Source organism: Anolis sagrei, chromosome 2 (genome assembly GCF_037176765.1).
Source record: "Anolis sagrei isolate rAnoSag1 chromosome 2, rAnoSag1.mat, whole genome shotgun sequence".
Lineage (NCBI taxonomy): Eukaryota > Metazoa > Chordata > Lepidosauria > Squamata > Dactyloidae > Anolis > Anolis sagrei.
Window position 1 is genome coordinate 94,266,166 of NC_090022.1, and position 23,289 is coordinate 94,289,454.

A 23,289-nucleotide genomic window follows, 5' to 3' on the forward strand; every position below is an offset into this window, starting at 1 on the left:
TAGAAAACACATTATTCCATGTACTATTATGAACCTAGGAAATTTTGTGAATCTAGCTACAATGCAACAAAGGAGTACTGTAGACAGAGATCACAGAAACAGTGCACTCTTTAAGGGAACCAAACCTGTGTTGACAAACCCTAGTTCCTAATAAAACACCACACTATTGAAGAAAAGCATGGCTGTACTACTCACCCATACCACACATTCCTTTAAACTAGTAGAAGCCAATGCCTGGGACAAGGGCCCACTGCTCTCGTTCTAAATCCACCAGGGAGTTACATCCTATTCTTACCCCTAGGCTAGGATTTTGCCATTACACCACTACATTTCTGCAGTGCAGAATTAGCAATATGAAAAGCAATTATTCTTTTCAGACAAGGTGTATAAAGAAGGTGCCCCACATGTCTTGTTCTAAAGGAAAACTGAAGTTCATTTTGTTGTTGCTCTGCTGGGAAATTCAGCAGTGGGACAGAGGGGAATGACAGGGGCATGAGAGTTATATGTTACCCACCTCTGCACACCAGAGCCAGGTTTTTGGAGTCCTTAAGGCTCCAAGCTGGACATATTGAAAACGCAGCTGGGTTGCTTCATTAGTGAGACTTCTCTTGCGGTCAGTACAGGGCATATGATTACCCAGAGGAGATGGCACTGATAAACAGGCATTCGGTATGACCCCTGCATCCTCAGGACCAATGCACGTAGGTTCATCTATCAGCATTTGATAAAATATGTCATCTCCAGGAATTTTTGAAGTCCTCCAGACAATTCTATTATATGCTTCTGCCATAAATTACCATAGTTACCATGGAAGACCTAGCAAATTAGATGAGAGGATAACTATTTGATTGTTTTTTATACTGTTTTATCGCTATATTGTTATTTAAATTGTATATTTATGTTTTGGTTGTGGCCGCCATGGGGTGCCCTGAGTCCCTCTGCAGAGGTCAAGATAGGGCGGGGTACAAATGACCAAAATAATAAATAACTCTCTATTCAAACTGCTCCCTTGCAGTTTGAATATTGTGGAAAAAATAAACCGAGGATACAAGATTCCCAGAATATCCATTCAATTTCTTTTCACACAATGAACTGAAAATACAACTCCAACCCAATGAACAACATGCTCTACATTCAGTTTCTTTTAAAATAATATTTTTATGTTTTAAAAGAATATTTTAGTTGCACGAGTTAGAAAATATAATAAAATTATAAACTGTACATTTGAAAAATTAGGTCAGTGACAAATGTTTCACATGTAAAATTCTGGTTGTTCAGTAGACCAAAATACCAAGCAGTCAACCCCCAGCCAAACACTTCCTGTGTGGTTGATATATATAAACTGGAGAAAAGCAGGAAAATGAAAAAATGTAGATGATGTGGAAAGAAACAACCATGTAGCACCAACTGTAAAAAAAAGCTCTCTTCTTCTATCGATAGAGTCTGCCTTATCTTTAAATAAATAGTGTTATCACTTTTCATAGTAGAGTAGGAGTCATTTCTCAGAAATGAACTGGACGATGCACGAAGAAGTGGGCAGATGTGGAAAAATGCAAAAATGTAGGATGATTTCAGTCGACTTCGGTTGTCCCACACGGTCTTAAAAATTCATTTCCTCTTTCATGAAACCACTTATTTGAGACTGTAAGGAACAGATAGCTTTGTTAGAATTGTACAACACCAGGTTTAGATGTCATATTTGTCACTAGGAGACAATATTCTGTGGAGGTGGCAACATGAGACTGATATTGCAAGGATACATTCCTCAACACCACTCTGCACACTTCTCTCTGTGACCTTGGCAGCAAGGCCAAAGTGGGGAATCTGTAACGTTTTGGCTTACAACTCTCAAAATCTCTTGGCTTGGTCATGCTGACTGGAGCTGATGAGAGTTGGAGAACAAAACACTGGTTGGGCCAAAGACTCCCCACCCCTGTTGGGCTGGAAGCAGGTGAGGGTTTACAAAATTGACCCTTGGTATTTTTGGTTTACACTACTGAGAAGACTAAACATTAGAAACATAATTGCAAACCAAACAACAAGGGAAAGTTAGTATAAAAGCACATTATTAAATAATTGATCATAGAATTGTTTCAACCACTTACTTGGGTACATATTTTAATGTTAATTATGTTATTCGTATAATTATGTTTTATTTGATTATTTGTATTCTGTTTTTCAGGGGATCCCAGCGGCACAGTGGGTTAAACCACTGAGCTGCTGAACTGGCTGACCAAAAGGTTGGCAGTTCAAATCTGGGGACTGGGATGAGGTCCCACTGTTAGCCCCAGCTTCTGCCAACCTAGCAGTTTGAAAACATGTAAATGTGAGTAGATCAATAGGTACCACTTCTGTGGGAAGGTAACGGCATTTCATGCATTCATGCTTGCCACGTGATCTAGGAAGTGTCTACGGACAATGCCAGCTCTTTGGCTTAGAAATGTAGATGAGTACCACCCCCCAGAATCGGACACAATTAATGTCAGGGGAAACCTGACATTAAGGGAAACCCCTTAATGTAAGAGGAAACATTTACCCTTTTATTCTGTTTTTCATTTTGATGTTAATTTTCTTTGCTATAAGTTTACTGTTATTATTTTGTAGTTTCTTTCTTCTGAGGTGTTTGCATTTGTTTCAGGGCATTGAATGTTTGCCTTTTTTGTGTGCAAACTGCCCTGGGTCCCCTCAGGGAGTTCAAAGGTCTATAAATATAGTTTTATTATAGAAACACCCACATTAAAGAAAAATGATCAGTAATATAGTGTTTTGTCCCTTAACTTAAGAGCCTGCAATTGTTGTTCATTAGTTCAGTCATTTCTGACTCTTTGTGACCTCATGGACCAGCCCACGCCAGAGCTCCCTGTCGGGCGTCACCTCCCCCAGCTCCTTCAGAGTCAAGCCAGTCACTTCAAGAGCCTGCAATACTAACTCCTAAATCTGAAGATCCTACATCTGGATTTAACTCAGGGCTTAGAGAAGACAATGATGCTGGGGAAAATGGAAGAAAGAAGAAAGAGGGGTTGACCAAGGGCAAGATGGATGGATGGTATCCTTGAAGTGAGCAACAGGGAGCTCTGGCCTGGGCTGGTCCATGAGGTCCCAAAGAGTCAGAAGTGACTGAATGAATGAACAGAACCTACACCTGGGTTTAATCCAGGGCTTGTTCACATGGAGTAAACAAAGCATACTGGCACACTACATCCACCAACAACAAATCTGAAAACAAAGTTCCTACTTACCCCACTTACACCCTACTAATACTGGACATGCTGCATGTCTTGTTCGGTAATCACCTTCTCCACTTCTAAAAAGGTTATACCAAAATACTGCAGTCCCCTGAGGAAAAAAGGAAAGTCTTCACTTATTTAACTACATTTACTATGAATTGTACTTCATCAACATCTGAAAAGTTACAAGTAAACCAACACTGACAAAATTAGCTGTGCTTAGATCGCAGTAGGATAAATTCACCACAAGTTATGTCACATTCTCATCAGATGGTGACAACAGTTAACAACTGCAACTAACTTGCAAAGCAATACTATGGGGCCAGTCCACACAGCAATATAATCAAGAATATCAAGTCAGAAAATCCCACAATATTTGCTTTGAACTGGGTTATCCGAGTCTACACTGCCATATATTCCAGTTCAAAGCAGAAAATGTGGGATTTTATTCAGCTGTGTGGAAGAGGCCATGGAGATCAACGCTAAATTATGGATGAGTGAGTTCAACTGAACTTCTCTTCAAAGAAGTCAGCACCAGACTAGAACCTACACCTGGATTTAATTCAGGGTTTGTCCACATGGAGTAAACAAAGCATACTGGCACACTACATCCATAATAGTTAATTAGCAATACATTCCTTTGAGCTTTAAACTATTATAAGAAAACATTGCCTTTTAACAGAGATTTAACAGAAAATCTAGACTTTCAGGTGTGTAACCAACCCTGCAGGTGGCAAGGAGGCGTTAGTGGTGGGAGAAACTGGTAGGTGGGAGATGAGCCTTCCCTTCAGGAAGTGTCTCCTTCTTGGGTTGATTTTTTGTAAGACTGGTGTGTGCAGATGCTTGTATATCAGTATGTCAAGCACTCTTGCTTGACAGAAAATAGATATATTTGCATACATGATGGGGGGGGGGGGAAGCAGAGCATCCACAGCTATGTTGGCAAAGATAATGTGAAGGATTGGAAATGCAAATGGCCCTCTAACAGTGAGGTGAGTTCAGCCTCGTTTCCTTCTACTAACACTAGTAGTTACATGAGGCACACGCTGAGTTACAACAAAATCTGTGGCTAGTTACAGCGATCTCACCATGAGATATGTGACATTACTGGGGTCACCGCAAAGCCAATGAGAACTGGGAAAATGCAGTGCCGAACAGCATTTTCTGTCAATGTAAACTAGTTCCCAACATTTGCAAAGCTCCTTAAAACAGTGAACATCTTCCAAGGTAATAGTACTAACAAGAGCAGTTAACAGAATACTACACATAAGTGGACATAGCTGAAAAAGATTTTGGTCACTATTGGGATTTTTACAGAGGAAAGTACTCTTTGAATTAATATGGCTAAGAGATAAATATAAGACTTAAGATATAAGCCAAAAGACCTCACTGTATATATGAATGATGTCAATCATGAAATAGTAAACCGAGCAGAAATAGTGTATGAACAGTAAAAATCATAGGAAACATTTAGAATGGAAACTGTACTTGTGGCAGTTTAAAGGAAAACATTAGTTACAGACCAGCTCTGCCATTACCTTTTTGGGCCAAATTGCAGCTCCAAAATCTGGGAAAACTGTGGCACCTCCAGCTTCTACATCACTCATCTAGGAAAATAAAATGTTCATAAAAGCCATTGATAAGTTTACCACCGCAGCCAACAATAGCTATAAGAGTAACCTATTTAGAAATGTATTACTTCTTTACTCTATGGAGATGTTAATCAGAGTAAAGGATTAACTGGTTTATAGCATGGAGATTTGCTCGGGTAAAAATACAAACAGAAAATAAGTACTTTAAAAGACTCTTATTAGCCAGTGGCAATTCATATTTACACAGCTCTAAATGTCAAACAGCAATAACTGACTTAAGATTTATTACACAAATAATTATTGAGTTTCCTCTCAATTGAATTTAAAGGCTCAAGTCTGTGCATGCTGAGTGTTCAGTGGGTCTTACTCCCGGTGTGTGGGTTTAGGATCATAGCCTAAATCCTTGCCAAGGTTTTTTTTTTAATGTTACAGAGCTATTTAGTCACATGTTTCCCTTAGCCAATTGAAAACATAAACTTGGCACTAACAAGACTGCATTAATTACATGTGTCTCTGAGCAATTCATTTATGGGTCTGACACATAGCAATAAAACTGACGTGGCTCTATTTCTGTCCTAAAGTGTAATTCAGGCCAGAGGGTCTCCAATGCTGCTAACGTATGGTGTGTCCCTCGTAGTAATACTACAACGAGTGGCCCTTGATCACATGCAACAATAGGAGTCCAAGGTTCCTTTGTCTCCATATAATGTCAGGGAAGTAGTTTTTGCTAACAATCTCTCCCTACCCCTGAAACTTTGCCTGCCACAATTCCTAAAGACAATCATCCCTAGAGCTCGGCATATTAATCTGTTATCCATAATTAATTAATTTTAATTTTTAATTATTTTGTTACAAATTCCAATTAAAGCAGGCCTTCTGAACCAATGAAATAGACGGGCATGTTGACTCACTATTCAATGATGCACAGAATGATCTAATCTAGCTGGGAGTAAGCAACAGCTTGGGATCACTGGGTTGTTGTAGGTTTTTTTGGGCTATATGGCCATGTTCTAGAGGCATTCTCTCCTGACGTTTCGCCTACAACTATGGCAAGCATCCTCAGAGGTAGTGAGGTCTGTTGGAACTAGGAAAATGGGTTTATATATCTGTGGAATGACCACGGTGGCACAAAGAACTCTTGTCTGTTGGAACTATGTGTGAATGTTTCAACTGACCACCTTGATTAGCATTTGATGGCCTGGCAGTGCCGGGGCAATCTTTTGTTGAGAGGTGATTAGATGTCCTTGATCATTTCCTCTCTGTTGTTTTGCTGTTGTAATTTTAGAGTTTTTTAATACTGGTAGCCAGATTTTGTTCATTTTCATGGTTTCCTCCTTTCTGTTGAAATTGTCCACATGCTTGTGGATTTCAATGGCTTCTCTGTGTAGTCTGACATGGTGGTTGTGAGCGTGGTCCAGCATTTCTGTGTTCTCAAATAATATGCTGTGTCCAGGTTGGTTCATCAAGTGCTTTGCTATGGCTGACTTCTCTGGTTGAACTAGTCTGCAGTGCCTTTCATGTTCCTTGATTCATGTTTGGACACTGCATTTGGTGGTCCCTATGTAGACTTGTCCACAGCTGCATGGTATATGGTAGACTGTAGATCAGATTGGGATCAGATTGGGATTTGATTTGTTTCCAAACATCAGAAATGTTGATGGCTTGAGGAAGGACAGATGTTTCACACTGCTTTAGTTACATTTGAGGAGTCATTTAGCCACTACTATTTTTGGATTATTCTATTTTTTTAACAATTCTAATTGTGCTTTTTAATTGTTTTCTTTTTTGACATAACTTGCCATTAATGCATTACAGATGGTACAGTGGTTTGAGCATTAAACTATGATTCTTGAGACCAGGGTTTGATTCCTCACCTGGCCATAGAAACCCAATAGGCAACCTTGGGAATGTCACATTCTCTCAGCACCAGAAAAGCCCAAGGTACATTTGCCTTACAATTGCCATAAAACAAAAAGGCATACAACAACAAAAGTTTTACTCAATGCAACAATTTAAGTTGATAATATGCGCCAAGATAGATTGATGGTATCCTTGAAGTGACTGGCTTGACCTTGAAGGAGCTGGGGGTGGTGACAGCTGACAGGGAGCTCTGGCATGGGCTGGTCCATGAGGTCATGAAGAGTTGGAAGCAACTGAACGAATGAACAACAAATTAGTAACATCAATCAATTAGTTTGTGAGGGAACTAGGAAAGCCACCTCTGAGTACACCTTGTCTTCTGGAGGTTGCCATACATTGACTGGAGGATTTACTCACACATGCATCATATTCTAATTTTAATTTTTAAAGGGTCTACTTAACTTGTTTTGTAGGCATTTTAGAAGTGCAATTTAAAAAATCCTATATCACACACTAGTGCAAGTTATATTCCAAAATATTTGTTATGGCTATGTAAGTCAAGATGCAAACAGGAAAATATTAATAGCATTTGCTACCTCTTGTAAAATATTTTATAATTCAACTTTTAAAACCATTTTAGAGCCATCCCAGAGGACCCACAACATCACATGTGTCAAGTTCTGGTATACGAATAGTTTGTGTGTGTGTGTGTGTGTGTGTACGCATATATCTCAACATGCACAAATAACAGAGTTGGAATATAATTCTCAGATGAATTCTCAGTAAAAGGTCTACTTTGAACAAAGCCTTCATTAAAATGGTAAGTCACAGTTGTTATTTTTATTGGGACAGGCACAATTGTATCATGCAACCTTGTAGTGCCAATTAGATATCTTCATAAATAAGAAAAACAAAATTTCCTTCATAGCCATCTGGGCTGCATGTGATACTGAGGGGGACAGAATTCCCACATTCCAACTCTATACACTCCCTGTAACGTTGCGTGCAACTGGTTACGCTCTGGACAAAACAGTCTCAATTCCACATGTCATACTTACATAGTTTAAAAAAGTAGCCACACGATTCCCAGTCCCTAAACGCTTGAAAGCATCAGGCTCCTCTTTCTATAAAATTAAATGAAAATAAACTGCGAGCTTTCAGCACACAGACAAGGACACAGAGATACTTACATAGTTAAGAAACGTCGCTAGCCTATTTCCTTCCGTTTTGAGTGTGCTGTCAAAGGGCCGCTGAAACAAATAACAACTTTAACCCAACTTCCAAACTGTTTGCATACTTGTCACTTTGGAAAGAGAGCTTCTGCAGCAGGATCCCATGAACATCCCTTGAAAAGCACAACCCACTGAGTCATGCCATGAGACTTAATTCCTGGGTGACAAACACGGAATTGCAGCCACAAAGTTTTGGGGTACATATTTTGACACGGTATGTTTTGTCTCAATATGGTAAAGTTGAAACTTTGTTGTTTCATCCTATGACCCAACCACTTTTACTCAAAGTAGGCACCATGCAAAGAGTGAGTTCTTGTTCTCTAACCATCTAATCAGTATGCATGCCAGATATAGATAACTTGTGGCCCTCCAAATATTGCTGGATGAGAATCCTAGCACAGAGAGGGCCTGCAACAGCAGATATGCACTTTTTATTTAAAGGCAAACAGTGGTTCAGGTGCAATGTTTTCCCAACTGCTCCCCAAAGCCCATCTGGATCTTGGATCTGGTCACCGTATGAATAGCTAGGAAAGTAAATGCCTTGTGTACCATTAAACTCAAGAGTAGTCATGACTTTAAAGTGAAGTGTTATACAAAAAGAGGAAAGAAGATATTGAAAAGATGAAAAATGTGAACTAAAGTTCTAGTATAAAGATATCTGTACAGTGTGGAAAGAGAAAAAGAGGAGCGTAACAGATGGGAGAAAGGGACCTATGGGGTGAAGACAGAAAATAAGTGGGAGCAGAGGAGAGCTGAGAGGCATCCAGAGACAAATGGAAGCAACAGAAATGGAAAGTGGCAGCAGCAGTGAGGCTCTTGGGATGCTATAGTACAGATCAGTACTCCAGAATAAAAACAACCGTAACGGGAAACAGACCTGAGGAAAAGCCTGAGGTCAGGAAAACGCCAAAGAGCAGTTAACAGAGGTGGGAGCTCAGACCTGAGGAGGCAGACAGAGTATGCCCTGTGTGTGTTAAAGCAGGGATGGGAATTGTGCAGCCCTTTAGATATTATTGGACTGCAAGTCCTAGCATGCTTCTCCACTGGCCATATTGGGAAGGTGCAATTCAACAACACCAAGAGGGACAGCCTGATTCCTGCCCTTGTGTGAAAGGGAGAAGATGAAAGCTTAACAGAGAATTCAGGGAGACCTTTAGCTCTGTTGAGAAAATGCTGTATAGAATACAGACAGAACTGTGTTAAAATTGTAACAAGATGTTTTGTGTATAAAATTGGCATGTTCTTATAAAGTTGACATGTTAATAAAAACTATAAAGTGGCCTTCAGAAAGGTTTAAGTTTTACTGGCCCTTTTTAGACGAATCTACATTAGGACCACATAGCAAAACAACTTCATAAAATGTGTCCAAGAAAGGAAATAAACAAATGGCTGCAGAAATGCCTGAAAAACTTTAATCACCACAAAGCAATTGCAAACAGCTTCAAGTTTTAATCCATGTTGCACACAGAGCCTGGAGGACCAGTCCAAACCGCTCAAACAAATCTATCCGTTGACTTTCCTTAACTTTGGCAGTTCACTATCAGCTGAATTCCAAGAGCGACTCCCCCCTAGCCAAATTGTCCAAGAGCAAAGATATGTGTTGCTTGTGTCAGTGCCTACATTTCTTACTTAATTATGAACTGCTTTAACTTCCTGCACAGAAGGAGGTACACTTCCCCAACATTCAAGGAAGAAATGTATGTCAGAGGACCATCCAACCTAGGCCAATGAAGTGATAGAGAAGTACTGCCCCTTCCCTCCTATTATAGAAGAAGGAACTGTGAAACCCTCCCCCAGCATATTCCTTGCCTAAGAAACCCTTATGAAATTCATGAGGTCACCATAAGTTGACAGGCAACTTAGATGCTCATGAACACATATTCACACACACCACTTTAACAAGTTCAATACAGATTTGCCAGATGGTGAATGAGAAGTGGCTTCAGGACTTTCAACAATGACAAAGATTTCCCACTTGCATGTACTTGCTTATAGCAAACAATCATGATATAGAGACCAATCCAATAGTGTCTGAGCGCAAAAGTGCAAACTACCAGAAACAAAAGCAAAATTAGATTCTAACAGCTTCTCAAAACATCTGTAAAACCAAGCTGTTAGAAATGTTATCTGAAAATAAAGGGCTAGGAAAGCTGTCACTAACAGATTTATGGTATTCCAGACTGCCTTAAAAAGAAAGAGGAGAATGTTTCTAGAAATTAAAATGGGCAGCTATAAAATATGAACAACTTTCATTTGCATGCTTATCTGTAGACTTGAAGGATACAGGGACAAACTAAAGATGTTTTCCACAGAAAATACCTGAAGTGAAAACAACTAACTTGCCTCTGTGGCTTATATGTGCTTGGAAGCCTCCCAGGGGCTATGCCTCTCTGGGTTTTCAAAAATGCACACATGTCATCCACATTGCTTGACTCAGAGAAAGCAATACTAACATGAATATACTTGCAGCAATTATGTCTACCATACAGAGACTGGAACTGCCAGGACCATTTAATTTCAGAACTCCTAAGTAGTCTCCATGTGAGTCTAGAAACCGTTTTGTTACTCTAAAGATATGCACTCTCCAAACAAAATGTCACATGGAATGCACAGTTAAACCATGTAATTTTTCTGATGATATTACATTGAAGGAAAAGCATAATGTAATGATCTCAAGCTCTGAGAGTCTCCCTGGCAACTTCATTAAAAAAAACCCTTCCATTAGCACAATCAAGGTGATGGTCACCATGAAGATGAAGTTAAACAAGAGATGACATTGAGGTATTTCTGCACCTCCTGAGATCTTAATCTCTGCTTAAAAAGCAACTGTTGGACTGTTGGGGGGAATCTGATCAGAGTCGAGGCACTAAAGAGAGGGAAAGTCAATTCCAATCTCTGCCTTGCACCATCTCCTAAAGGTAGGTCACCTCATTGTTGCATTTTCTTCCCAGTCCCCTCTGTAGCCAATGGCTTCTAGGATTCATTGTTGGAGGCAAATTCAACCAGGAAAGAGGCAAAGGGAAAAAATATTTCTATCCTTGTCTGCCCATCAATCCATCTAGTCCTTTCCCAGAGCTGCTTCTGAGTGAAGCAAGAAAGACATCAGAGTCAATTATGTATGCTTAGCAGTAAAAAAAAAAAACAAAAACAATTGAGACACTTACCCTTGAGAAGTCAAAGTGTGGCTCATACTGTCCTCCCATGCCATAATTTGCAACCTAAGACATGGCAGGAAATGAAAGTTGTTCAGCAAAACCAGGCTTAAGGAAATAAGAGATTTATTATGTGCACCAACAGAAAAACCTAGATTGTGATGACATTCATCATCAGAGACTTATTCTTGTTTTGATTAACTTTACAAAGCTTTAATGGCTTTAGGGACAATAAGAGAACAGATCCCTGGTTATCTATAATATACACACAGGACAAACATAGGAAAAGTAGGAAAAGAATATGTGATTTGGAAAGTTTTATGTTAATAGGTTTAGTTGCAGCCTTCCCAAATTTAGCACCTTTTCAGATATATTTGACTTCACCTCTTGTCATTCACAGGCAAAATGGCCAAGTGATCTAGAGAAGGTGGCATCCCATAGCTACCACAGGGCAGGGATTGACAGGGAGCAAGAGATCTTTGGCCAGCTGCCTAACCCTCATTTTATGGTAGGATCTCCAGCACTTTATTCTCAGCCTCGGCCCTACAGTTTGCATTTACACTAGCCCTTGTCCTGCCCTATTAGTCTCAAATCTGCACATGCCCACTTTTCTCAAGTATTGATAGTTTGTTGCATGGTTTATATTTTATGATGTCTTACACTTTTAATATAGTTGACTGTTATATGTTTTTAATTGGGTTACTTTGTAACCTTTGTTTATATTGGGCTTGGTCCCCATATAAGCCACCCAAAGTCCCTTCAGGGAGATGGAAGCAGGATATAAGAGCTAAGTTATTATTATATTATTATAGTGGAAGTGGGTAGAATTAGATAATCAGAGGACATGGGTGGGATGTATCAGAACCAAGAAACAATAGGGGAAAAGACATGGAGGGCTTATTGTAAATCTGGGGGTGGAAAGGAAGCTAGTTAATGTTGAGATTTAGAGAAAGACACCATGTCAGAGGGAAGAGAGAGCAAAATGCTTTGGGCAGTGGAACATTGTTCTCAGATGAGAAATCGAGATGAGATTCCTCACCTTTGAACAAAATCAAGGCCAGAGAGTAAAAGGCAGTGTAGTCAAGGCACAAGATGTAAACCATCTTGTGTCCCAGTTTGGGGAAAAGGTGGCACATAAACAAACATACAAAAAATTGTGCCAAGGGAGTAAGGCTCAAAGTCATTTCTTTTTACAATGTTTTAAAGCTGGAGAATGTCAGCCAGTGGCAGAATAAATATGGGTAACAAAAGAGAGAATTCAAAAGTAAAGCTAAGTTTCATGCTGTCCAACTGAATGAATGAGCAGTGCCGGAGAATAAAGGGAGAAGGGCTTGCGGGGAAAAATGATAGCTGCATGAGGGATAATGGACATAATAAGTTTGAGATAACAGACACTAAATATCCAAGAGAAATACAGACAGTGAATGGGACAGAGGGAAATTTCCATGAAGAAAAATTGACTTGTGTATTTTAATATGCATTTTATGGAAATATGTTTTAATATGTGCATTTTATAGGGTTTTTTTAAATGGTTATGTGTTTTGATTATGTGTTTTAGCAATATTGCAACCTGGCTCAAGTCATGAGGAGAGTCGGGTAAGAAATAAAATGATTACTATTGTTGTTATTGTTGTTTACCACTTTGAATTCCAGCATATTTCTGTCCTGGACAGATTTCAAAAATAGCAACTGAAGGAGACAAGGTCTTCATTCTTCAACACAGGAGCAGTTCCTACTAGTCTAGATAACCAAAACATTCATTTTGTACATTTTTCTATCTGCAAGATGCTACACAAATGTTTAGTATTTGTTATTCTAATGTTCAGAACTGAGTTGACTCCACTCAAAGAAATATGGAAATGTATGAATGGTAAAAAAAAAAAAAAAACGACTTAAGTGGAAGCTGATCATTATCCAAAGTAGTAATTTGCTGGACAAGACCTGGTTTACTCTTTTATTGGCAACAGTTTCCACGTAAAAACAGTTCTCATTATCATGTTCTTGCTAAACAATCAAGAAAGGAAGATAATCTCTCTTCCTCTCTTCCATTTTATAATTCATGGCTTGTCAGAGTTAACAAGCTCATGATAGTTGACCTGTACAGACTCAAGTATTTATTTATTTATTTATTTATTTATTTATTTATTTGCCGTATTTATATCCCACCTTTCTCAGTCCGAAGGCGACTCAAGGTGGCTTACAAGTTGGCAGCAATTTGATGCCACAACAAACATAAAATACAGTTTAAAAACATTTAGCATAATATTTTAAAAAACATACAAAACCATTAAAAACATATGATCATCAGTCTCTTCTTATTAAACTCATTTTCCAATTGCTTTGTCTAAACTGCTCCGTAGTTCCATATTTACCTATTATCCTGCATTTCCAAAAGCATGTTCAAAGAGCCAGGTTTTGACTTTTTTACAAAATGTCAGGAGGGAGGGGGCCAATCTAATATCCCTAGGCAGGGTGTTCCACAGCCAAGGGGCCACCACTGAGAAGGCCCTGTCTCTCGTCCCTACCACAACAGCAACTGCTTTAAGCTATTTGTTTTTAATTTTAACTATTTGCAGAGGGAGAAACAGGTAATGTTGTATTTTAGTCCTTACCTGCAATAATTCAGCTGTTTTCACTGTTAATCCTGTGATGTGTTCCATTCGCTGATTCACTTTGGCAACAACCAAATCATCCTCTTCTTCAAGCCAGGAACTGAAGAAAAATGTTTCAAAGATTTAGCAAGTTCTCTCAGATTGTTGGAGAATCAAGTACATTATTTCTTAACCTATTTGTAAACCCTTTTGGACTGGTGGTTAATACTGATAGACTTACTTGTAAAGGTGCTGATGTAATAATAAAAATCGAAACCCCAAATCTCAATATTATCTAACAGCAGAATGAAAAACCATTTCAAAACATGGGCTAATAAACAACCAGATGTACAAAAATGCGAAATACTTCAAACAGCTCCTTATTTGCAGAACTTCAGTTATTATACGATTTAAGTATATATATATTTCAGTATTAGAGCTGCATAAAAAAAGAAATCCTAAAATCCAATTTTTCCATGTTTCATTTTAAAAAAAAACATGGAAATTACTTGTAAGAAAGAGGGAATTGTATTACCTTTTAGACACTCGGTAGTTGGCAACAGTTAATACACCTGTTTTGGGGTCACGTACAGTAGCCCTTGCCAACTGTATTAAAAGAAATATAAGTTTTAATACCTGAAATAGCACAGAATGCATCATAGAAATGACTTAAGCTCCATCTTTTGTTTTGCATTTACAATTAAATGAAAATTGTGTGGAAATGCTTACAAGGAAAAACAATATAAATAATAATAATCACATTTACAATCCATAAAAAGTTAAAACTATCGCAGCCAAAACATCGAATCAGAAGAAAACTAAATCATGATGCCTTCGAAAAAATAAAGCACAAAACCATGTTAACTCAAAAAATCCTCAAACTCAAATGTCATTTTGTTGATTTTGAAGCTCCCAAACTCAAGATAAAACAAATGTTAGTTTATCATATTAGAAACAGAAGCTGCTACGAGTGTCCAGAGAAAGAAAGACTGGGGTGAGAACGGGGCATCAGAAGGCCTTCATGACAGATGAGTGAACATAATAGTTCAACCATGTTTGATTAGAAGGTACTATGATATGAATCAATGACATTTGGCTAAAATGTACTAAATCCCTTAGAATCTGCGTCTAACCATTATGATGTTTTTTTTCACTTCCATGTTTAAGAATGTTTTCCTCTGTTTCCTTTCATTTGCCTCATAATCCACCTATTAATTTTCTTGTCTTGGCACATAGCTTTTGGCAGGGTTGAATGCCAGATTTCTGACTCATCTGCTATTCTCTTGCAGGCTCTTGTATTTATTACAAATCATGGCCAGAAACTCAGTGTGCTAAATGTTAGCTGTACAATAAAGATTTTCTTGCCGTATATAATTCTGAATGCCTCATTATGCTTGTAGTCATCTTAGTTTCTCCATATGATTCCTGCCTGTGGGCTCCAGTCACCCTTAACAAGACATAATTTCTCCAAATACAGCCTTGTATTAATTAATGATGAGTGAAAGTCCCCTCTGCTCAGCTTAAAAATGGTTTAGCAGTTCTGAGCATCACTGCACAACTTCCCCCTGCTTTAAAGTCCCAAACTGACTAGTAATTTTCACTGTGTTGTTTCACATTAAAGTCTAGGGATGATTCCAAATTGTGAATCCAGAAAATCCATATTTTAACATCACAATAAAAACCTGGTGGGGGAATTTTTCTGTTTGCATAAATGTGAGTCTGCATGAGTGGAAAGTCAGAGATGGAAAATAAAAATCTCATCCAACTTGATGTTGTGCATATTTGACAGGCAAACTACATGTTTTGTAAATCTGATGCAATTAATTTTCTTGCCAAAAGATCGATTCCTCTATAAAAATTTTATCCACTCGATTTAAGTAATAAATGAATAAAAAATGGCATTTAAATAAAAACAGCCCTACAAATTTTACCCCAGTGGTTTCAAAGTATACTAATATATAAATTTTAAGAGGATTGTAATCAGCATTTTAAAAAAATGATATTATTGTTGGATAAAATGCATCTACTCAAAACCTAGCAAATCCCCTTTCAGATTAACACCACGCTAAATCTCAAAAACTCTAAAAATGATGTCTTCACTTCAAAACTTCACACATACATTTATCATGCCTCAGAAAGAAATACGTTCCCACTTGCACACAACACTATGCATGGGATGCCTTCCTTTTTAATCATATGCATGGAAAACCTTTCAAATTTTCCCAGCACCCTTTGATACCTAGGCAGAAGGGAGTGGTTTGTTTGTTTTTTTAATGAATGAAGTAATGGTGAAACATTAGGAAAATATCTAAGTTTATAGAGGTGAAACCACAGCATAGTGAGAAGAATGTCAGCCATGGAAACTGGCTGGTACACAAAGAACTATGGATTTAGAAATATCTGAAAGAAAACTCATGTTCTCTAAAAGGTTTCATTTTCCTCTTCCATTTTCATTAGCTCCTTTATATCTGGGATGAAGAAAGTGTGACCTTAAAGCTGCAATGTGATGCTGAAATATGTTTTAAGGTCTTTAACAACTTTAGAATCTGGGGCTATAAATTACCTTTTAGATAGGTTACAAGCATCTTTATAACATAAAATATCCCCTGAAAACAGGGGAATTCCAGACTTGAAACAATCAGGGCCAGCTTCTCTCCCCCCCCCCCCCCCCCCCCCCCGGTTTGTCAGGAGTGACTTGCTTCTGGTATGAGAGAATTGGCCATTTGCCAGGATATTGCCCAGGGAATGCTTCTCTCATGTCCCCGCATGGAGAGCTGGAGCTGACAGAGGGAGCTCATCCGCACTCTCCCTGGATTTGAACCTGCAACCTGACAGTCTTCAGTCGGGCCAGCTAATACCTCCCAACAAAGGATTCCCCCAGGCAGGAATCAGTCAGGCCTTGAAGCTGCTAATCAAGGTGATTAATTGCAACATTCACACTTGCCTCCAACAGATAAGAGTTCTTTCTCCCACCTGGATCTTCCACAGATATATAAACCTCCCTTGCTTAGTTTCCAATATACCTCACAACCTCTGAGGATGCCTGCCATAGAAGTGGGTGAAACGTCAGGAGAGAATGCTCCCTGAACATGGCCATACAGCCTGGAAAACTCACAGCAACCCATAAAATATCAATTTTGGGAACCCAGAAGTAAATTTCCAGCTGCTTTGAGGAGTTTTGTTTTCTTTTCAGTAATCTATGCAGTGGCAAAGAAACTCAGTGCATAAAAATCACCATGGACCTGACACAGTTGCCCACCCATGCTATACATCACCATTTGTTCAGTAATAATGAGGCAGGGATGCAGTCACTCCAGACTCCATATTATGAACAATAAACTCCTGAATAGTCGCAGTATGGCAGCTAAGAGAAATCATCATCCAGGTCAGTGCTTCTAAACCTTTGGTCCTCCAGATGTTTTGTACTTGGCCTCCTAGAAACTCTAGCTTCATTGGCTTTGCACTTTGCTTTGAAGCACAAAGGATATGAAGGACCACAGGCTAAGAACCACTCAGCCAGGTTCTTCTGCAATGAATATGCTTTCGCTGTCATTCTGAGACACGTCATGTTTGAAAATGAAGAATGAGGAGTTGAATATAGTTCACTGCAAGAGAGCAGGTCTCTCTGAAAGGGAGCCTAGGATTCCCTCGGCAGCCTCATTGAGGTAAAATAAATTATGATTCAGTGCTCAGCAATATTAGAACTTGTACACGCTTCTCTTTTCCTTTGTCAAAACAGCAAGAATACTCTTTTTTCAGTGGGGTTGTGAATTTGCTCCAGATTTTAGTCCCAATTTTAAAGGACTTCATTAGAATTCTGAACTTTATCTCCAAAGCCCAAAACAGTTGATAGCTCCTCCAGAGTTCAGACTGAAGCTAGGAGCTGACTGAATGCTCACTGACATGGGAACCATCAGCATGCCAACTGTTTCTATTTCAAATCAGAACAGCTTTGTAGCTGTAATACAGAGAGCTCAGCAGACAAATTAATTGAGCATCGGGACTATTATAGAACAGTGAGAGGAGAAAAGGGGCCAGTAAAGAAGAGAAGTTTGTCATAAAAAAGCCCAATATAAATGTTGTTCAATCTAGTTTCTTGCCAGGCTGCCCAAACTAATGAATAAAACATTTAAGCACATATTATTTAGTCAAGAGCTGGCAGACATTTACATTATATGGTTTTGCAATCAAAGGAAGAGAATTTTGAGCATGAACAGGGTAACATATATGCCACCCAAGATACGATAATTCACTTCCATAGAGTTGATGAAAAACAGAGCAAGTGGTTGGATCCAAGAATTACAATGAGAGTACAAGAGAGAGAAGAAGAGAGGGAAGGAAGGAGAAACAAGGGATTTGTACTGATTTTGCTGAAGGTTTGAGGAGAAATGCTCAATGGACCAGCATGGATATCCAGAATTGTGATTTGAGACTGGATTCAAGGCCTGCTGTAACTTCTCACGAACATAGTGGTGGCATATATGTTGCCCTCCAGGTGTTGCTGAATTCCCAACAGCCCTAGTAAGAATAGCTAATGGTGAAGGGTTATGTGATCTGCAGGCCACCAATTGACACAATTTTCCTCATCCCAGAGTTAACCAGACATTATCACCAGTGCAGATACTATAATATCAACTGGCAGAAGCAGTCTACTTACTTTTGGTTTGGCCAGCTCCTTAATCTTCTCTATTTCTTCATCAGATAAGACGTCGTAGTATCTAACAATGTGTGGACTATCCCACTCATCTTCTTCTTTAAAGGGTGCAATAAGTAGGTGAGGATTTTGGTTTCCATTGTGGTACCTACAAAATAACCTCTTCTGTCTTCGAGGTGTCTGTGAACAGATTCAGATTAATGATAATGTTTTGTTGGTTAATTCTAATTCAGAAAAGGTTTACAGAAAACTTCTAACATGTAAATACATGTTCAAAGGACACAGGGATGGTTTGTAAAAATCTTACCTGCTAAGCTACTGGCTTGCCTATCGATAGAAGGCCCTCACCCCATGGACTCACTTAGCACTTAAGATACAGTGTTTTTAATAACAAGCAAAAGCTTTTCCATTTTCCCAGCCCTTATAAGAACTATTTTAGTGCACATATATATACTCTTATCTTGCTTTTAATTAAGTCCCAGCATGATTTATTTTTGGCTGCTATGTGGCATTTTGTTGTTTATTCTGTTTCCTTAGTCTTTGTTTCATGGAATTATCTGATATATTTTATATTTCACTGCAGCCATTTTCCCACCCAGGCATTGAAAAGGACCTCTCACTACTCTTTCACTCAAGCAGAAGCATTAACCTCCTCCATTCCCTCTTGCAACCTTCTGGCAGCAACTGCATCTCTTTGGTGTTTCCCCACCTCTACTCCCTCTCTCTTGTGGCTCTATTGGGGCATTTCAAACTCTCTCAGCTCTTGGATGGTCAAAGCTCATTCTGTGGTGAGAGAGCCTAAAAAAACACCACTTTTGCTCTCTCTGCCATAATTGGGAAGTCCCAAGAGAGCTGTTGAGGAGAGAGCAGAGGCAATTGTCATTTATATCTTCCTATCACTCCTTGTTGCTATTTGGAAAAGGCACTTCTGGGCCTAAAATGGGCCAGGAAGCCTCACAATCATAATGAAATCATCTCCCTCGTCTTCTAGATCACCACTTATTAATCTGTGGGTCCCGATCCCAGATGGGGCCACCTTGGCTCAATAGTCATGAAAAGTCATGAAAAATTTGGCAACAGTAAATGTTTTCTGAGCATCACTGAATGGCCATTGTAGACATTTACACAAATCTATTGCATAGTTTTTACAGTGGACTACACAGAAAATGCTTCAACCGTACTTAATAGAAAGGAAAGTCAGCCTGTTTAGCCAATACTGATATGTTATCAGTAAGTGTTGGGTTTTTATACCTATTTAATTTATCTATATACCCAGGGTCAAGTAAACATTTCTCACGTGGAAAGTGGTTGCAAGTGAAAAAGTTTATGAAGCCCTGTTCTAAATGATATTTGGTGGTATTTTTCCCACTTTTTGTGGAAGCAAGGGAAAAGTTAAGTTTGTGCCAACTTAGTTGAGGAATGCATTCTCACAGGAAACAGTACAGCACAAGGGTTAGAAGCTGTAAGCCTTTGGGCTTCTCTCTCACCATTTTCACACCTTCACCTCTGCAAAGGGCCTCATAGATCTCACGTTCTGGCAGGTAGTCCCGAGGCCTTTCATAAATCCCATTATATGTTGTTGGCTCTGTTGCATTTGGGGCATCACCAAGAGCCTTTTCATTTTTTTCATTCTCCAGCAGTTTCTCGAAATACCGCATGTTGCTCCCTGCCCTCTCATGACTGGGGTCTTGATTGGGGGGAAAAGACGGAGAAGGAAATCAGTGGAAGTCATAGATTCACAACACTCTGAGAAGAGTGCCTGCATTGGGCGAGAATTGTTTCCTTGTTTATTACTCCAGGGTGACTTTCAAGAAATAAAACAAAATCAGAGCCCAGATTCTCCAGAATTTATTCAAATAACAATCTTGATTTGGTTTGAAACAGACTAAGATAAGCAAGAGCTCAAAGCAAATGATTCAAAGCTATAAGAGATACCATCAAGTACTTACCACATATAAAATCTCTTTGCTTTAGAGCAGGTCTCAACCTGTGGTTCCCCTGATGTTTTGGCCTTCAACTCCCAGAAATCCTAACAGCTGCTAAACTGGCTGGGATTTCTGGGAGTTGTAGGCCAAAACACCTGAGGACCCATGGTTTAAGAACCACTGCTTTAGAGAGTCACACATTGTAAAATGAAAGAAATTGTTAATTCATTTTCATGTGAAGTACTCAACAGAACATTCCAGCCCTAGCAAAACAAATACATTATGCAATTGTGCACTGCCTCAGAATGGAAAACCATCCCTCCACAACTGCTGAGGTTAGGGGCATAGGACCCTTACAAAGTTTGCGGGGGGGGGGGGGGGAGTAAAAATTGCTATTATTGTTTTGCCTGAGAGAACACCTCTCTAGAAAATCTCAAGGTCCTCCAGTGTGATTCCCTGCCAGCTACCCCATCTGCCTATCTAAGACCTTGGTGAGGCCTACAGGATGTGGTAGAGTTCCAACACAGAGAACATTGTCACACCTGTTATTTTGGGTGACCAGACAAGTGACAAAGCCTCCAGTCACTTTGTAGACCATTCTGTGTGTGTAGTTGTTCTGGGGTGGGGAACTTTCTAAACAGCCTTCTGTAATCTTATATAGTTGTGGTTGTGGGGTATTTTAAAAAACATTGAAGTGGGTTTTTTTTAAAAAAAACTGTCAGCCAAGGCTTTTGAAAAATTCAAGTAAGTTCAAGAAATTGTAGTAAACTCCACAAAGAATTATATGAGGACTACAAGCTGTATTAGTCCCATCCCTGATTTACTGTAACAAAAATGCAAAACATTAGGTGCCATGAAATGGAACTGTGCTTGAGTTGCAGCTAATGTTCCATGCCATTTGAAATCTATACATACACAATGTCCTTCTTACCAAGGGAGATCAACCGCCTGGTAAGCTCCACTGCCCTGTGTATGTCACCAAGCTGGAAAATGGCGTAGCTGAGGTAATCCAGGATGGTGGCTTTCGTAATGGTTGCCTCTTCGCCCCGGTCATGTTGCTTCAGCGCCTGCTCCATCCACAGGACAGTGTGGTAGTAATCTCCATCATTATATGCCGTCTTTCCCATGCCAAAGCAGTCGTCCACTGTCAGGAGTGATCTGTATTTTGTTCCTGCAGTGAAGGTAAGGACACATTTAAAAGAGTTTCCTCAATGCTAAATTCATCTGGAATGACTCTTATTTTATTGTTCCTTTTCCAAAGGGTTTAGACAAAACAGAATCATCCCTAAGAGAAAATCATGGGTTAATGTTCATACACTAATATGATTTATAAATTGCTGTCCTGTCCACAAGTGGCCTCAAGTTTTTTTTGTTGGTTTTTTTTTTTTTTTGGTCGTGTCAGGAGCAATTGCTCCTGTTGTGAGAGAATTGGCCATCTGCAAGGACGTTGCCCAGGGGACGCCTGGATTATTTTTGATGTTTTATCATCCTTGTGGGAGGCTTCTCTCATGTTCCCACACGAGGAGCTGGAGCTAATATCTCATCCGCCTCTCCCCGGATTCGAACCTGCGACCTGTCAGTCTTCAGTCCTGCCGGCACAGTGCTTTAACCCACTGCACCACCGGGGCTCCCCCTCAAGTGATATACAATAAAATACATCTTAAATTTGTTTCAAAATGAGATTAGAAGCTAATTTAAAAATTGAATTTGAAAAATGAAAGGCCAGATGAAATATTCACATTTTTACAGTCCATTGGAAGCTCAGCAAGATAAGTGAGGAGCAGTCACCTCTTCAAAGCTCAATGCTGACTTTGGGCAAATCTCCCCTACTTCTGTCCTTCAGCAGGGAAGTGCAGCAGAGTCTGTTTGGCTTTGGAAACCTCTGGGGTAGAACTCCTAGATATCTGATAAGGATAACCTATCTAACTACGGATCTGGAAATGAATAAAAACTAGCATGGGGCCAGCATAGGAGAGGAGCTACAACATAGGAAACAATTTTAAGGTCTAATGGCTCACTCAGTTGTAGTTTACCAGTAAACAGGACACTCAGAAAGGATCACCACGTTTATTGAAGCTGTCAAGTAGCTTCCAACCATCACCTGGAAATTCTCCTTTTGAAATTGTTTCAGGATCCAGCTTGTAGGTGTCTTGCAAGCGCATTAATGCCTTGGCAGCTCCCGTCTCATCTTCTTCATTTGGGAAGAACTGACGCTGGACTGTGAGATTTGCAATAAAACCTTTATTTGAACAAAGATGGAAACAGTTAGCACCATGCTCCTCAAATGCATATAATCAATTCCAGACCAATCCACAATTGGGACCATCTGGTTTAAGCTACAGCTTATCCCTTGTGGTATTCAAATAGTTGGAATTTAAAACATAAACAATGGTCTTGTTTTGCTTTCTAAAATTATACAAAATACATTGTTCTTCTCGTTTGGCAAAAGAGATTTTTAAAAATCCTTGAGTGAAACATGCAAAAAGGCATCAAGAGGACAAGTCCTGTACCCACAAGCAAATAAAAATCTCCTCTAGCTATTTCATGGTGGAGTTCATCGGTAGAAACTGGTCTCAATATGTAACAAGCCCAGTTTGGATGTAGTCTTAGGCTTGGGAACGACCTTTTCTCCCCTCCTGCCTGACATGGAGAATCACGGTTTGCCTGTACATCTCAAATGGGAAACTATAATTCACCTTCTAAACAGAGCAGGAAATCCATTTGAAACTATGGTTTCCAGTTTGATGTGAACCTTGGTTTTCCCACCAAAAAAATGAAAAAAAAATGTCAGTTTGGACCCAAAGGAATAATTATTTGCCCTAGTCAGTGAGTTGGAGAATAGGAGTAAAAGAGGAGGAGGAAGGAGGCAAAATGTATGACTTATTCAGCTATGATGTAATACCTCAAATTAAAAACAAGTGCTGAATTTCAATATCATCATCTCAGTTTATAAAATTCAACTGGAAGGAATGCCAACCATTACATATTACAGACATGATGCATTGTTTAGCCATGTATGCATTTTAAAGTACAGTACCAATTATTCTCCTGACACT

General features: G+C 39.3%; 1 protein-coding gene across 4 annotated transcripts in view; it reads right to left on the reverse strand.

Annotated features, from left to right (window-relative positions):
* Nucleotides 1–1,138: 1,138 nt before the first annotated feature.
* Nucleotides 1,139–23,289, reverse strand: part of P4HA2 (prolyl 4-hydroxylase subunit alpha 2) — a 50,063-nt gene continuing 27,912 nt past the window's right edge. For 3 of the 4 annotated variants that reach the window (XM_060765235.2, XM_060765234.2, XM_060765236.2), the window contains exons 5-15: nt 22,335–22,472; nt 21,165–21,404; nt 19,796–19,995; nt 18,312–18,488; nt 14,190–14,260; nt 13,676–13,775; nt 11,076–11,129; nt 7,738–7,803; nt 4,766–4,834; nt 3,240–3,336; nt 1,139–1,642 (exon numbers count right to left, since the gene is read on the reverse strand). In XM_060765235.2, the coding sequence (XP_060621218.2) occupies nt 1,572–1,642; nt 3,240–3,336; nt 4,766–4,834; nt 7,738–7,803; nt 11,076–11,129; nt 13,676–13,775; nt 14,190–14,260; nt 18,312–18,488; nt 19,796–19,995; nt 21,165–21,404; nt 22,335–22,472 (1,283 nt within the window). In that variant the 3' untranslated portion in view covers nt 1,139–1,571. Of the gene's footprint in view, nt 1,643–3,239; nt 3,337–4,765; nt 4,835–7,737; nt 7,804–7,869; nt 7,930–11,075; nt 11,130–13,675; nt 13,776–14,189; nt 14,261–18,311; nt 18,489–19,795; nt 19,996–21,164; nt 21,405–22,334; nt 22,473–23,289 lie in introns of all 4 variants that reach the window. The other variant, XM_060765237.2, reaches the window with a different exon arrangement.